General features: G+C 37.8%; 1 protein-coding gene across 1 annotated transcript; it reads left to right on the top strand.

Annotated features, from left to right (window-relative positions):
• The first annotated feature begins 485 nt into the window (after nucleotides 1–485).
• CDC50A (cell division cycle 50 P4-ATPase accessory subunit A) lies at nucleotides 486–15,747 on the top strand. The gene is made up of 7 exons (XM_007426958.4): nucleotides 486–980; nucleotides 5,469–5,582; nucleotides 8,914–9,021; nucleotides 11,450–11,537; nucleotides 12,345–12,494; nucleotides 13,243–13,449; nucleotides 14,575–15,747. The coding sequence occupies exons 1-7, from the start codon at nucleotides 723–725 to the stop codon at nucleotides 14,766–14,768; spliced, it is 1,119 nt and encodes a 372-aa protein (XP_007427020.1). The 5' UTR covers nucleotides 486–722; the 3' UTR covers nucleotides 14,769–15,747.
• The last annotated feature ends 834 nt before the right edge of the window (nucleotides 15,748–16,581 follow it).

Raw genomic sequence — 16,581 nt, 5'->3', positions numbered from 1 at the left:
AACCTCAGTGAGACATCTTTTTTCCCCTAATATTTACTTACGGCATTCGAAAGAAAGCAACAGCAAAGCACTTCCAAACAGAGCCCAGAGAATTGCGGAGAAGCATCCTGTAGAAATCTATACCATCATCTTCATCGTGCTATCTAAATACATTGAACATATCTGCTTTTGAATACAGTATACACGAGATTCCCATAATTACATTGAAGTCACCTTAATTGTACAACAATAACAATAATAGTAATTTTTCTACTAATAACAGACGCTTCTGATTCAGCTCTGCATACGCATCGACAATGTCACCAACGTTCTACAACAGTTTCGTTAAGCGTGACAAAACCGCTCCATTCTTTTCCTGCCTCTCGCTGCGCATGCGTACTTTTAGAAATTCTACCTGAGAGCTTCCTCCCATTGGTTCTTTGAACCGATTGAGGAGGGGCCGGAATCTATTGTAGTCGCGAAATCGGTCTTCACCCAAGGTCAAGTTATCGCCTGGCGCATGCGCATACCGGTGAGGTGCTGGACCGCGGGTGGGGAGAGCCCGGAAAAGCGCTCTGTTTCCTTTATTTATATCGGAGTGCTTGCGCAGGCGTGGTTGTCAGTCTTACACTAAGGAACGAAGGTCGGTAGTTGTCTGTCGCCGCCGCTTCTGCCTCCTCTCCTCTCCTCTCCTCTCCTCTCCTCTCGTCTTTTCCGGGCCGTTTCCAGACGGCAGAGGGCCCATGGCGATGAACTACAACGCCAAGGCGGACGGGCAGCCGGGAGGCAGCGGCCTTGGGGCGTCCGGCGGGGCGTCCGGCGGAACCGCCACCAAGAGTCGCAAGCCCGACAACACGGCGTTCAAGCAGCAGCGCCTGCCGGCCTGGCAACCCATTCTCACCGCCGGAACTGTCCTGCCGGCTTTCTTCGTCATCGGCCTCATCTTTATCCCCATCGGCATCGGCATCTTCGTCACCTCCAACAACATCCGCGAGTACGAGGTGAGACCTCGGAGGACGGCGGACGCCGAGGGTGGAGGCTGCGGCGGCGCGGGGCCCCCACGGGTTAATCCGGGGGCCGAGAGGCCCAACCTGCCCGGTCTGCGTTGGCCGCCCCGGGCTCGCCTGCTGGAGTGCCTTGGAAACGGGGACGTACCGAGGGGGATGACGTAGGACTCGGCGCCGCGGACGCCCGGGGCTGGGGGCTGAGTTCCCCCCTTTCGGTCGCCCGGGGTTGCTTCCTGAGGGCGCCGGGAAAGAGCTCTTCTTTGCGGGAACGGCAGGACACGCGCAGGGCCCCTCACGCGCATGGGTGCTAACCTAGCACTGGAACGGGTGGCTGCGTGTGTCAACCCCGAAGGAACGGGCCTCTCGAAAATTCCCCGTGCGGGCTGAGCCTGTATTAATCCTGCCTTTGTGAAGTCTTGTGCGGTGGTGTCGGTGGTGTGACAAGTGTAGGTGTGTGCGTGCCTGGGAGCTGTCAGGTGATACGACTTCCTGTGGAACAGGGAAGCTCCAGCATAACTGAATACCTGCTGTTGGTGTAATAGACCGTTCGCGGCTTGGGATGGGAAGGCCTTCAGAAAGCTGTAGGAGCAGCATGCGTGTGGAAACCATGAGTGTTTACTGTAGCACGTGATTGCTAAAAACAGCACTCTAGACCAGGGGTCCCCAAATTCTTCAGCTCATTGACCCCTTCATGAAGTTTCAGACTGTTCAGCGACCCCCAAACATTTATTATATGAAAATAGTTTAATAAATTATTAACTAATAGTACTACTACTAATAATAATAGTGGATAATCCCATTGGCCCTTAGGGGTCAATAGTGACCACTTTGGGGAACTGTGCTCTAGAGACTATGAGATGTTTTAGAGGGTCCAACTGGGTAAAAGTTTGTTGGGGTTTTTTTCAAAAAAGAAAGCAAGGGAAAGCAAGTTTATTTTTATAAAACTGGGTTGGGCGAAATTAACAAAATGCACGGAAGCAGAATTATGTGTTTTGAATGTTTATTGTATTGGAAAACAGCATATGTGAAGCTGCAGCATTATATGTTAGTAATAAAAGCAAACCGTTCACTGTTTGGTCTTTATAGTGTGAGACTGAATGGCTGCACTTAGATAATTTTCCAGTGACAATTTATGTAGTTATAGCTTTATGCTACTCTCTTGCTCTTCTCCTTATCTCTTCCCATTGTGTACTTCAAATTCTAGCTTAATTTTGGGTTGTTGTTGCTTTTTTTGCCTTTGAGTCAGTTTTTGACTCCTGGCAACTTCCTGGACAAGTCCCTGCAGTTTTCTTGGCAATATTTTTTGGAAGTGGTTTGCCATTGCCTTCCTCCTCCAGCTGAAAGAGAGTGATTGGTCCAAGGTCAGTCATCCAGCTGGCTTTGTGCCTCAGGCAGGACTAGAACTCACAGTATCCCAGTTTCCAACCTGGTGCAAACCACTACACCAAACTGGCTCTAATCTTGGTTAATAAATCAAAATAAAGAATCAGGATGGTGAGGAAAAGAAATCAGTTGCTGTGGCAATGGCATGTTGGTAATAATTGCAATCATGACAAAGGTACTTATGACAGGTCTTGTGTGTTTTATACAGTGTTGAGATTTTGATGATTAATAATGTACAGAACATTGTATTCAGTACAGCTTATTCACAAATATGATGGCAATTTAAACAGTTTTAGAACACACTGGCATACCATTAAAGCAGTACTAAGTACTATTTGTCATTTAGCAGGTTCATCATCTTAAAATTTTCTTTTATACAACTGACTACCCACCATGTCTCCAATTATGAAGATGTGTGTTTTCTTGATGGAGCATGTTGTACCTTGCATGAATTCCAGGGGCTATGACCCATTTAAACTGTTATGTGTATGGACACTTATTGCTATTGTATTATTTTATTCTACTGTTTTCAGTGCTTATAGCATTGTTTTTAATTTTAGGTTTATGAATTTTATGATTTTTTCCATTTATATTTTTAAAATGCTGATTTAGCAAGCTGTCATAGGTAAAAATCGATTGCTATTTGAGAGGATGTGGAGTTTAAGCCAGCAAGAAATATTAAAGATGTTTATGAATATGAAGAGGTAAAGAATATATTTAGAAATAAAAAGATGGTAAAAACAAGTGAGCAAATTCAGCTTTAGGTTTTTATTACTAAAGAACAAAATAGGATATAAGAGGGAAGAGAGGATGAATTGGGTGAAATTAATAGTGCAAAGAAATTGGCGATCATGAAGTAAAGCCTTTGGGAATATAGTGGATTGCTATTGGATATCCTTTCATACAGCAAGCTGAACAAATTCAGAAATAAAATTAAGAGAAGGTAAAGCCATTTTCAAGGGTCACCTCAGACACTATTTTAGATGGGAATCAAGAAGGAAAGAAATTAAAGTCTCATATAATATGTCTTCCAATCCTTTACATAATAGAAATCTGATACATGAACAGAATGGAATAAGCTCATCAGAACCCTGCTGTTTAGATCTTATGAGTAATTATTAACAGATGACAGAAAACAGTGCTATGTTTGTGGTGATTAGCAGTTGTATGCTAGATCATCTGAGGGGTTTTTTTTTCTGCACCTATATTTTTGAGAGACAAATTGTTCAAGATGTTGATGTTGTCTGAGCTGTGTTTGAACAGTGTGTACCTATGGAAGGAGAATGTATTTGTCAGTACCATATGTTATTCTGTACAATCACTCATTTTTATTCCAGTGGTATTTCAGTCTGATAGTTCTGAAGGCATCAGATGGACAGCAGTGTGTTAAATTGTGGGAGAAATTTCATTCCAGTCAGTGACTTGCTTCCCATTTTCCAGTGGCTATTGATTTTGAAGTTTTTAATTATCTTTACTATTTCTTTTATCTGTATTCTTCTCTCGTCTTGCTGAGAGGAAGCGGCTTTACCACAAACACATATTATGTTTTAACTATGAAAGGGAACTTGAGTTGCAAAAAAACCCCAAAAACAAAACATAAAGCAGAAGCAAGATTCTTAAAGCTAAATTAATCACTAAAAAAATGGAAAACAACTGTTTTACCATGTCAACAAGAATGAGTTAGGAATTGTTTCCTGTTTTTTTTTTTTAATATATAAAGTAGGCTTTCAGGTGTAGTGTGAAGGATTTTTCAGAGATAGTATATTACCTTTTCTATCTAACCAAAGCTGGCTTATATTATTTATTATTTGTCAGTATTGTTTGACTGGGATGCTCTAGTGCTAATGTAGAGATTTAATATACAGATGCAACTTTACTGCCTCAGACAGTATGGGTACATGTATGTATTCTGAAGAAACTTTAAAAATAGGTTGATTTTTCACCAGATTTCAAATAGAATATGGAATGGTAACTTTCACAAAATACATTAGTGCAAACTAAACATCTCTGCTCAAAGCATTAAAACAGCTGCATCTTTTGCAGGTCTTAGCATGACATGGGATTGCCAGTAAAATGGTTGTGTGTGCAGAAATACTGCAGAGCAGCAAATATGAGCTTGCAGAGAACATGCATAGAAGTGCTTTGTTAGTGCTCCCATGTATTGTGAAATACCTCTTTGAAGGCTTCGTGTAGCCCTATAAAATAATAGTGATATTGAGCAAGTGTTCGATGATAGCATCCAATTAAAGAAATAGTTCTTTTTCGGTGTAAATCTTTGAATACTTTCAGAATTCCAAAGGCCAGTTTGAGATGCATTGTGTTTCTTCTTGGCACACTCTGTTCTATTAATCATTTTCTAAAAATAAACAGCTTTTTTCATGTCTAAGAACAAAAAGCTCATTTCTTAAACTGTCAATGCAGAGAAATTTGCTCCATTACTGTTACTGTACTAAAAAGAGATTGAGAGGTAACATTGATTTACTAGTGCTTGTTCTTCTCTTAATCTTAGTAAAGCTTAAGTGTGCTTTTCCTTATTTCCCAGTAGCACCTGTTGGCTCTTTAACCCTAATTACTACTATTGTAATAAAATGAATGTGAATTAGTGACACTATGTCAGTAATGAAGCAAAATTTGAATATGATTGCTTCATTTAGCTCATATTGTTCCTAGGATACTATCATTTTAAGTGGGTACTGGAATGCATGGATCAGTCTTGGACAGTTACAAATCTATGTTGTATTCTGAATAGCCTAAGAGGAATCCTGAACATATTTATACAAACTTCATTATCATTCAGTCCACAGTATATATATGCTACATATATATTTTTTAACATGACTAACTGGAGTTTAGAGTACTGCCTATGGGGTCTAAATATGCAAGGTTTTGCTTACAGTCCTCTTTTCTAACAGTAGTGAGGTTTAACCCACTAGGTACTACCATTAGGTATTACCCCAGGAACACTGTAGGAACTCTGGTGTTAGCAGTGACTCAGATATGTACATACATAAGTTGGTTTTGATGTTTATTTTATACTTATGTTTCTTTCTTCCCCTCCCCCTTATTTCTATCTTCCTTTTTTTCTTTTTTCTTTTACAGATTGACTATACGGGAATAGACCCAAATAGTCCCTGCAATAAATGTTTAAATGTATCTTGGAATGACCCACCCTGCCACTGCGTCATTAACTTCACACTGGATCAGTCTTTTGAGGTATATTACAGTCTGTCTGTCTGTCTGTCTGTATATCTTTGTCTAGTATGCTACTTGCACCCTTTCCTGGAGAAAGAAACCCTGGTAACAGTTGCATCTTGACATCTCCTGGTAATATTATTGAAATGCACTTTATATGAGACTGCCTTTGAAAACTTCTTAGAAGCTGCAGTTGGTCCAAAATCCAGCAACCTACTTGTTGGCACTGTTTGTACATAACTCCAGTGCTTTGGAATTTGCATACTAGCAGGATGTCTGGTATAATTCAAAGTGCTGGTTTTGACCTTGAAAGCTGTACACCTGTAAGGACTGTCTACTTTAAGTGGATCCTGTCTATCCAGTGCGCATGTCTCAGATTGGGATACTTCCTCATGTGAGATCAAAGAATGCAAGATCACCTAGTTTTTCAGCACTGGCACCTACTGTATGGTAGAACCTTATAAGAACTCTGAATGGCTGTATTGCTCCTGACCTTTAGATAAACCTTAAAAACTGAACTTTCAAGAGAGCATTCAGTTAAGATCAGTCATTAGTACACTTTTTATTATTTTGATGATAGTAATTTATGAGAGGTAATTTTAAGGATTATTTCTGTATTACTATTATAATTATTTTGTTTTTTTATTGTACACTGCTGTTTATTTCAATTTATATGGCTACCCCTCTCACCAAAGCAACTTTGGGCAGTGAACAGAATTTAGGATTAAAGCAACAATATAAATGACTGTAAAAAATATACAACATGTAATCCAAAGAAAATAAAATGACAGCCAAGGGCAAAAAACCCCTCAAAGTAATGACTAACCACTGCCATGAGCCCACATGGAATGTGGAGGTGTATACATAAAGTAAATGCATACAGTCATATGAAAAAGTAAGTACACCCCATTGAATTTTTTTGACTTTTTCAACATATTTCAACATACAGATATTTGATCTTCATTTTAACAATATTGAGAGATAAAGGGGATATAATATAACAATATCAATAACATGCACCATTTACATTTTGTAGTCCATTGTGTGATTTAAAGACAAATAAATGCAAATTTCATATACGGAAAAAGTAACTACACCCCTACGTTTATCACTACCTCAATTGCCTAAAATTAGAATCAGGTGCAAATGATTAGAAAATCTTTAGAGAGGATCTGGGAGGAGACTGTCTTACTTAAACCTCAGACATTTAGTTTAATTTGCTCTTTGTTGAAGCATGTGGTATCACCCTGCCTAGATTGAAAGAGCTCTCTGAGGCCTTCAGAAAGAAGGTTCTAGATGTCTGAGTCTGGAAGAGGATTTTAAAAGATCACCAAACAACTGGGCATCAGTCATTCCACTGTCCAGAAGATCATCTACAAGTGGAGACAATTTCAAACAACTACCAGTTTGCCCAGGGCAAGCCATCCCAGCAAGCTCAACCTGAGAGCAGGACACAAGATGCTGAAAGAAGTCTCTAAGAACCCTAGAATTTCTTCACGTGACTTACAGGTAGCTCTTGCCACTATTGATGTCAAAGTATATGACTCTATCATTAGAAAGAAGCTGCACAAATTAGATCTACCTGGGAGGAAATCTTTGCTGTCCAGAAAGAACATCAGGGCAAGACTAAAGTTTGCTCATGAACATCTAGGCAAAGACCGGGATTTCTGGAAAAATTTGCTCTGGACAGATGACGCAATGAAAGAATTATTTGGCCACAGTACTAGAAGACCTGTTTGGTAAAAATCAAAGCCAGCGTTTCACCGGAAGAACCTGATACCAACTGTAAAGCATGGTGGTGGAAATGTTCTGTTTTACTGTATCAGGGCCTGAGCAGCTCACTATCATAGAAACCACTATGAATTTTTCATTGTACTAGAGGGTACTTGAGGATAATGTGAGACCATTGGTCAGAAGTCTCAAGCCCAACTGAAATTGGACCTTGCAATATGACAATGACCTTGAACATTTCAGCAAATCCACCAAGGAATGGCTGGGAAAAAAAAGAAATGGAGGGTTCTGGAATGGCCAAGTCAAATCCTGGGTCTAAATCCCATTGAGACGCTGTGGGGTGATTTGGAATGGTCTGTGCATGAAAGAAACCCCTCAAACATCACATAGCTGAAAGAATTCTGCATGAAAGAGTAGGGAAAAAAATCCTCCCAGTCGATATCAGAGACTGGTAGACAGTTATAAGAAATGCCTACTTGAGGTTATTTCTGCCAAAGGGGAGACAAAGGGTGTACTTACTTTTCCCACAGAAGGAACTGGCATATCTGTTAATGTTTTTCTTGAATAAATGATTGCAAGATCAATTTTTCATAGCTTTTTTGTTCAACTACATCACCTTTATATACTGTTTGAATGAAGATAAAATATTCATATGTCCACATATAGTAAAAAAGAAAAAAAACCTACTTACTTTTTCATATGACTGTAAATATATGGCTGAAGGAAAATGATCCCTCTTCTGTTCTCGTGTGTAGCTCCAAAGTGGAATGCCTTCATAATAAATCTAATGTCTACAGGAGTGGGCAGCTTACAAGCAACATAAATTAATTAAACAATTGAATTTAAACTCAATGGGTGTGTGATACTTCTGTGTCATTTTAGTTGACCCTAATAAGAGTGTGGAAAGAGATTTTTTATAATGGTTTCTTTCTTTCCTTCCTCAGCAAATCCTGTGCACTGAACTTACATTAACTCGTTTTCTGATTTGTTAATTTATTGTAATAAAAATCAGGTTTAGAGTAATATTAAATCATGCGCTTGCACTGTTGCTTTGCTTTCTTTCCAGCAAAGTAGAGTTGTTTTGTCTGCAAACACGCCTGCAGAGACAGCCAGAAGTAGGTTCCAAGGCATCCATGCATGCCTTGTGAAAGAGGTGACAATTCAGAAAGAAATACTTCATTTATGTTTGTTTACATTAAAAGCATCTCTTTCAAAGGATTTGCACAGCCATAATGTTTAGCATCAATGGAATTTAGACACTATTTAAAATAGGATAGCTTTATGATTTTTCTTATCCCTGTATTTGTATGGGTAGTGGCCAACACAGAAGAAGGTACCTGGATAGAAGACCTCAAAACTTACCAGAAAATCCTGCTTTGTATATTTTGTATTAAATTCTGTCTGTCCACACAACCTTTTCCCTGGTGGGTACAGGTTCTACAGCTTACTGCTCTCCTGTTATCAGTAAAGCCAGAGTTTTAAGTTGAGCAACAGGCTTAAAAAACCTATGGAGATGAATGAATAAGACATGAATTCTGAAAACTTTTTTTTAGTACAAATACTGCTCTACCTAACTATGTGAATGTTGTAGTCCGTGAACTATCTTAACTTACTATTCTAGGGCAATGTGTTTATGTACTATGGATTGTCCAACTTTTACCAAAACCACCGCCGATATGTAAAGTCTCGGGATGATAGCCAGCTAAATGGAAATAACGCTTCTTTGTATGTAAGTAAAATTTTTTGCATGTGTCAATCATGATTTTCCAAAAATATTAAAGTAAAATGTGTTTTTAAATATGGATATTTCATGGGCTTCTGTGTGTGTGTGTGAGAGAGAGAGAGAGAGAGATTTCTACACTGTCTTCTCATATCCTTCCCTCTGTTCTAAATATTTATTTTATTGATTTTTTTATTTGTTCTTCTATCATATAGTGTGTGTGTGTGTGCATCATATAGTGCTCAAATTATACATCTAAGTAGGTTCTTCATTACTGTAAACCCAATAATGAATTGTGAATCGAATAGAGCTCAATAGCAGCCCCTCTTACTGAACCCCTCTGGAGAAGTTTTGGACCCCCTTAATTTCACATGAATTGTAACAGGCTTTTGAAAGGAACCAAAGCCTAAAATCAGACAATGTCTCCAATTTTTCCAACTCTACAAAGACAGTTTATGAAGAGGCAGAGAACTGCTGGAAACATCAGGTTCCACTCACAACCCAGTCTTGTGTGTTAATTTTACAACTGAGGAAGCTTTTAAGACAGCCAAGTTACCAGATACAGGTAGTTCTCACTGACTGACTGTGATTGGGACTGGCAACTCCATCACTAAGCGACGCAGTCATGAAGTGAAAAATCAATTGACTGTGACTGACTTACGACGGCAGTTTCAGTTCTAGCAGGGATCGTTGTGCAAATTGCTGTGGGCTGTTAAGTGGAACATCACATGACCATGACTTGCAACTTCCTGCCAACTTCCCCATTGACTTTGCTTGTTGGAAACTGGCTGTGTAGGTCACAAATGGTGATCACATGCCTGTGGGGACGTTGCAACTGCCGCAACTTCGAAGACTGGTCATAAGTCTCCTTATTCAGCACCATCCTAACTTCAAACAGTTGCTGAATGAATAGTTGGTAAGCGAGGACTACCTGTACTATTTTTGTAGGAACAGTAACCATCCAGTACTTGGGTGTACTTCCTTAGAATCCATTTTTGTTTTGAAAAACAGTCTAGTTACAAGTTAGTCTTCAGGAATGCTTGAACTTAATTCTTACTACCATGAACTAATGTGGATTGTAATTATAAGTTGTCATTTATTTGGGGCATTAGAAGAAAGCTAAGTGCCTGATCTTTTATAAAAAGGTTAATGAAAGTTTTTATAAAAGTGTTCACAATGTTTTAAAGATTCCCTCAGTTGTACCCAGTGATGTCCATCCATTGGTGGAACTACATCCACCAACAGAATATAATTCTCTTCCTCCTACACATCCTAGATACACTCTGGAAAATGTTGGGATCTTCCAGAGAAGGTCTGGGATATGCATAAAAGGATGCAGTAAGTGGAAGAAGCCTTGCTGAGGAAGAGAAGTCTGTTAGTATAAAATTGAACGTAGCTTGAAATGGATTATTTTATTTCTGTGTACTGTCTATGTTTCAAACATTTTGTTTGTCAAATCACTTAACTTTTGTTTTATCACAAGGGATGTGAATGTTCAATTAAATAAATTCCTATTAGAGGAGACAGAAATACTGTTTCTTATTATGGATGTATGTTCTAATACAGATATCCTTCATTATTAGTAATGGATTGCTGCAGCAGAAAATACTTTGGGAAGAGGAATTTTTTTTCCTGGAATTTAATCAAAAGTAGTTCTATGTATCATAGTAAGAGCAAGAATTAAGTTGCACTAGTTATCAATTTAAAAATTAATATTATGAACAGTGAAAACCAATGCATTTGCATAATGTCATCCTGTAGTGTAGGATGAAGCCAGTAAAACACTTCTGTTCCAGGCTTACTGTAAGAAATTATTGTAAAACAACCATTACCCACTGATCAGTGGCAAAATGTAGATTTAGTGACAATCCCTATGAAGCTCAGAATATCCAGGGTTATTCTTTTCCAATCTGTCTTATTCCATCTTTTTAAATAGTTTTATTCCTAATCACATATTAGAAACATATTAATTCTCCTGTTCAGTACTTTTTACTTACACTGTATTTGGTTGTAACAGGCCTTTGAATCTTGAAGACCTTGTTCCTCTAACATGTTTTTTCATGGATGACTAAGTCTGTAAATGGATCAACTGGATGGGTTTAGATGTTCTAACATAAGCCAACTGACTGGATGGAGTTAATACTGGATAATCCTGTGTATGGCCAAGTCTGTTTGGGGATAAATGTAACTCACTCCCTCTCTCTTAAACTAAATCAATTCATCCCTGTTAGTGTTCCAACAACTCTTCTCCATTGGCTCAGTTAAGCATGTTGTGGGAATAGGTTCATAGAAAGGATATGCTTTGTATAAATTCTGTCTCGTAACATGATTACAAGAAGTATTCTTGCCCCTTACCCAGACTTAATGTGGTGATTTAAATTCTGAGTAGCTTTCCTTTCATGATACCAAAATTGACTTTCTTTTTTTAATCACTCAGAAACCTAGTAAGGAGTGTGAACCTTACCATACAAGTGAGAATAAACCTATTGCTCCTTGTGGAGCTATTGCCAACAGCATGTTCAATGGTATGTTATTTTTTAAAATATATTTTGACACAGCATTGTACTTCCAAATTGTGTTATGTTTCAATAAAAACAGTAGGATGAGCATGAAATCCATACAGCTCCTCCCTATACCATCACTATGCTCATTCAATGCAGAGGGTGTTAAGCTAGACAGGCCAGTTGCCAGACTTGGTATAAGACAGCTCCCAATATCCATCCTTATAACTGGTAAGCTAATTTCATCAAACTGAAGGCTGATGGAACCACCCCCTCCCTCAATGAAGCCAGTATTACTGTCTGGGTCAACACAGGTCACTTTCCAGAAGGCCTGTCCACTTCCTTAGGAGTTACAGTTCCAAACTCGTCCCAAGAAATCACGCAAAATCATGCCTCTGTTACCTCAATAGGCTTTGCCCAGTCAGAGTCCATCTCCCAGTGAATCTATGCAATTTTATCTGCCAGATGCCTAGAGTATTGATGTTGGTTTAGTACCTAACGCATCTAGGTTTATGTGATTTTATAGCAGCTGAATTCATGTGTAGGGAGGACTAATAGACTTGCAGTTCATATTTATTTGAGATTTTAAACTTGTGTCACTAAGAAGGGAAAAACAGACCACTAGGTTTTCACATTTCTGTATATTCTGTGCTTTGATGATTTGTTTCAGTAGGTGCAATATGCCTTATGACACAGTTTACAGAATCAGTTGGAAATATATTACCATTTCATTTCACAACCAATGTACTTACACTCTTGAATAAAACAGAACTGTATAAAACATGAACAAAACTTTGACAGTGATTAGATTTTAATTATTTTTCCTTTTAGATACATTGACACTTTCTCATTTTGACCACAATACATCTAAGTCCATAACTATTCCTCTGATTAAAAAAGGCATTGCTTGGTGGACAGACAAAAATGTTAAGTTCAGGAATCCTACTGGTGATACAGATAATCTGACAATACTTTTTCAAGGTAAAAATGTAATCAATAGCTAATTGTTCATATTTTACCATGCAATGTTTCTCATTTGGAACTTCTTGGAATGGTGTCATTAAAATGGCTGAAATTAATTTTGTTTTCATTGTGTTTTTATGATCTTAAAGTGCAAGTAGGTAAAAAAGTATGTGTGACTAGATATACGTTCTGTGAAACTTTGGGGGGGTTGCTTTACTATTGAGACAATACAGTAATTTAAACTTTCTTCTTGGACTGCCGTATGCATTCCTCTTTCTCCACATTCTCAATTCTATTTCATAACTCTTTCTTCAGTCTGTTATTTTCAGTAGGTAATTACAGAACTGTCAACAATAGTTTTTGATGGAAGGAGTAAAATGGACTTGGCCAGGCATGTCTGCTACATAAAATTGCAGAAGATGACCCCAAAGGAGGGCAGGAATAAACATGCATAATATCCAGATATTGAACTATAACACCTAGTAGCCCTCACTACTGGCTGTAAGAGGTTGGAGCTGATAAAAATGGTAGTTTAGTAAAACTCTAGGGTGCCCTCTGGCTTTGTGAAAGAAGTTACTCTATTTACTGCATTGCTTTTTCTGTTCTAAAATATGATATTATATTGGAAAGAAGACTTGTCACACATGATTTGGATGAGGATAATTTGAAAAATGTTTATAGTAAAATTCGGAAACATCTTTTTCTGATGCATGCTTTAGAAGATAAATTATTTTGACTAATTTCAAGGTTTGCATTTTTTTTGAAGGCACATCAAAACCTGTCAATTGGCGCAAACCAGTGTATATGTTAGATTCAGATCCAGACAACAATGGATTTATCAATGAAGACTTTATTGTATGGATGCGTACTGCAGCACTGCCTACATTCCGTAAGCTGTATCGTCTTATAGAGAGGCAAGATAGCTTACATCCTACTCTGCCAGCTGGAAAGTATTCTTTGGAAATACAATATAGTATCCTTTATTGAAAGTTATAAGGGATGGGAGTTGATAACTTTGCATAATTGATGTCATTAAATAGGCAACCCTTGGCAAAGCAGAACTTGCAGGGTAATCATACAATACGGTTCTTTTAAAGGTGTGACCCAGAACCAAACCAAATTTACAAAACCACTATAGTAGGGTGCCCCACATTTATGTTGATGTACAATTGGTATTTGAAGTTAAATATTCTTCCGTATTTTCAGTCTTAATGCTATCAACAGCACCCTTACTTTCCCAATGCCTTCTACAGAAATGTGTAGATGGTGCTCTCGCACTAAACTGCAGGTCTCACCGTAGGACAGATGGGCTTATTGGATTTATGTATCATTCACCTAAAGGGACAGAGTGAGTGGGAAAAGACTATAGGACCACATGGTAGTATTTGCCCAAATGTGGTATTTTTCATCCTAGTAACGTTTGGCTGTGTGGCATGGAAACAGTTTAGATAACTCTCTGATTTTAGAATCATGCATATTTCCAACCAAGGAAAATCTGTATATATAGAAGACTGCAATGACATTTTTTCATTAATGTGTGAATAAAGTCATAATGCTGGGGAAAGCCATAGGTCATTTGGGTAGGTGTGTGTAGTGGTACACTCCTTTGTATATTAGTATTGCAAAAGGCAAATGGTGCAGAAGTAGTGTTTAGAAGCTAATCCTTAGTTCAAGGACCAACTCCATATTGTGTTAGAAGCCAGTCGAGATTTTCTTTAGTTAAAATGTTTAAGACTGGATGTTGCTCATTCATAAGGAAATTCTCTAGCCCCTCTGTCCTAAAATCTCAAAATAAATGCTAAGCTTCATTAGATTTAAATTCAGTGATTGCTGTCTTAACTCGGATATAGCTACATAATGGAAACAATCCTTGTTTGTTACTTCACTTTTTTTAAACTTCTGCAACCAGTAGACTCGGCTTTGCTTTTTAAAAAATAAATCATTATTTGGCCCACAATATTTTATGGAGCAGAATAGCTTAATAATAAATGGATTGGCTGTACCATTTTTATTACTAATCTTTTTTCTTTAGGCTCATGCAATGTTTAATATCATGCAACTTCAATATTTCTGAATGCTTTTCCTACACATACATCAGATTATCCTGTGCATAGCTTTGATGGACGGAAACGGATGATCTTGAGCACCATTTCATGGATGGGAGGCAAAAATCCATTTCTGGGAATAGCGTATATAACGGTTGGCTCCATTTGTTTTTTTCTTGGAGTAGTGCTGCTTATCATTCATCACAAATATGGAAACCGGAACAATAGTGCAGATATTCCCAATTAATCTAAGTGCTCCAAATCACATGTACTGCATGTGCATCAAGGCGAGTCCAGAGTGGACACAGCTTTTGAAAGCTATATCCCTGATAGTTGCTTCTGAGACAGAATACATAAGTATATTTGAAGCCTTCATTTCCCTCACAGTGGATTAACTTGAAGATAGCAGCCATAAAACAGTGCTGACAAGGGCATTTTTGAGGTTTGCCTCTTGCTGGACAGGTGCCATGATGCGCATATAGTCTTTCCTCACCCAATGCATCTGCTGCTTGTTTCTATGCTTTATATGTCAATACTGTATAGCAAGAATGTATTTAGAATAGCTTCTTAATGTTTTAAGGACATACGGTGTGCTGATTCTTAGAAGGAAAAGAAGCCTATCTATGTTTTGTCATCCATAGTATTTCACACATGAGCTTTGTAATTCGTGTACAGTTCAATGCAGATTAAGCCCAACTTCCTGCTTGAAGTTCACAGTAAGTTCCAATAAGTGTGTTTTGACATGTGAACGAGTCAACTACAAGCTTACTTTTTGCCCAGTGACATGAAAGCTGCTTTCCACATAGAAGTAACTATGACACTGAAAATTCTTCCATTAAGTTCTGCTCAACTATCCATCTTATGTTCAGCACCCTGTGTGGTTGAAATCGCTGAGCCTATTACAATAGAAGTAGAGATTTGGGTGCCCAAATCAGGCACAACCACGTCAGTAAATAAAGTTCATTTCTTTCACTTAAAAAAAAAAAGCAAGGCTTTTAAGAATTTATTATAAGCCTGAAGCAGTCAACTTGTTTCAGAAGATGCTCCAGTTCCTTCATTCAAAGCTTTTGGGTTCCTCAAATGTTCCATAAAAAATATGCTAAAAGTTGCTGTGGTGGGATGTGGGAACTTTTGCATCTTGTACACTTTAAGTCCAACCTGTCCAAATTGTAAGAAACCAGACCAGAGACTCTAAAAGTATGTGTGTGAGAATATATATATATATATATATATATATATATATATATATATATATATAAAAATATTAATATATATATTAAATTGCTATGTACATAGATGTTGTTTTACATGAAATTTGCTTGTCAGTCTGAATGTTTGCTATTTAATAAATGGTATCATTTGTTTTATGAAACAATGTGGTTATCAGAAATGTATCTCCTTAAAGCAGCTCTATCTCTGGGGGCTGTCAAAAAGGACTTGAAGAGGATAATACAAAATTCACTTTGAAAGTTGTGATACATCCCAAATCTGGAATTTAACAACCAGGAGTAAAATCCAATAGATTTTTCCACTGTCCAAACAACTTCCATAGGCAAAACTTTATTCACAAAATATTTCTTCCATGCAATTGTTTTTTACACTGCCTGTAATGTAAAAATTGATCGCTAGTATTCCCAGATTCTGAATTCTGAATGAGTATTCATCAGTGAGAGCTATCAATTTACTGGCAAAGGATAATCATGCTAGTTATAGTATCCTCAAATTATAGCAGAAAGCAGATAGTAATTAGGCCTTTTTAACTGCAATATTATTTAACTGGCTTCATACAAAGCAAATAATTTTAATATGAATTAGTTCCAGGTATATTATTAGGACCAAGCTACCTTGAATTAAGTGTTTACCCCTTTAAATTACATTTTTCTAGTCCAAGTCTCTGAACAGCCACTTAATTGTATATCTCTACTTTATTCACCTTGAAATCAACGAAGTTGGTGATGGTGGTGGGGAAAACAAGCTCATCTATTATATACTAGCATATCTTAACAGGCAAGAAATTTCTGTCTTCACATAAAATAATCTTAATCTTAAATATTGATTGT

Source organism: Python bivittatus, unplaced genomic scaffold, assembly GCF_059951505.1.
Source record: "Python bivittatus isolate LINGU-HERP-01145 unplaced genomic scaffold, Pbiv_v1 ctg000020_np1212, whole genome shotgun sequence".
Taxonomy (NCBI): Eukaryota; Metazoa; Chordata; class Lepidosauria; order Squamata; family Pythonidae; genus Python; species Python bivittatus.
Note: the sequence above shows the minus strand (reverse complement) of the source record. Positions and strands in the feature narration are given on the sequence as shown.

What these genes read in the sequence shown, in the direction of transcription:
- CDC50A (XM_007426958.4), top strand. Translation starts at nt 723, where the DNA reads ATGGCGATGAACTACAACGCCAAGGCGGACGGGCAGCCGGGAGGCAGC. An exon ending in GAAATAACGCTTCTTTGTAT is followed by an intron (nt 9,022 to 11,449) that starts GTAAGTAAAATT and finishes TTAATCACTCAG; the next exon opens with AAACCTAGTAAGGAGTGTGA. An exon ending in TTCTTTGGAAATACAATATA is followed by an intron (nt 13,450 to 14,574) that starts GTATCCTTTATT and finishes CACATACATCAG; the next exon opens with ATTATCCTGTGCATAGCTTT.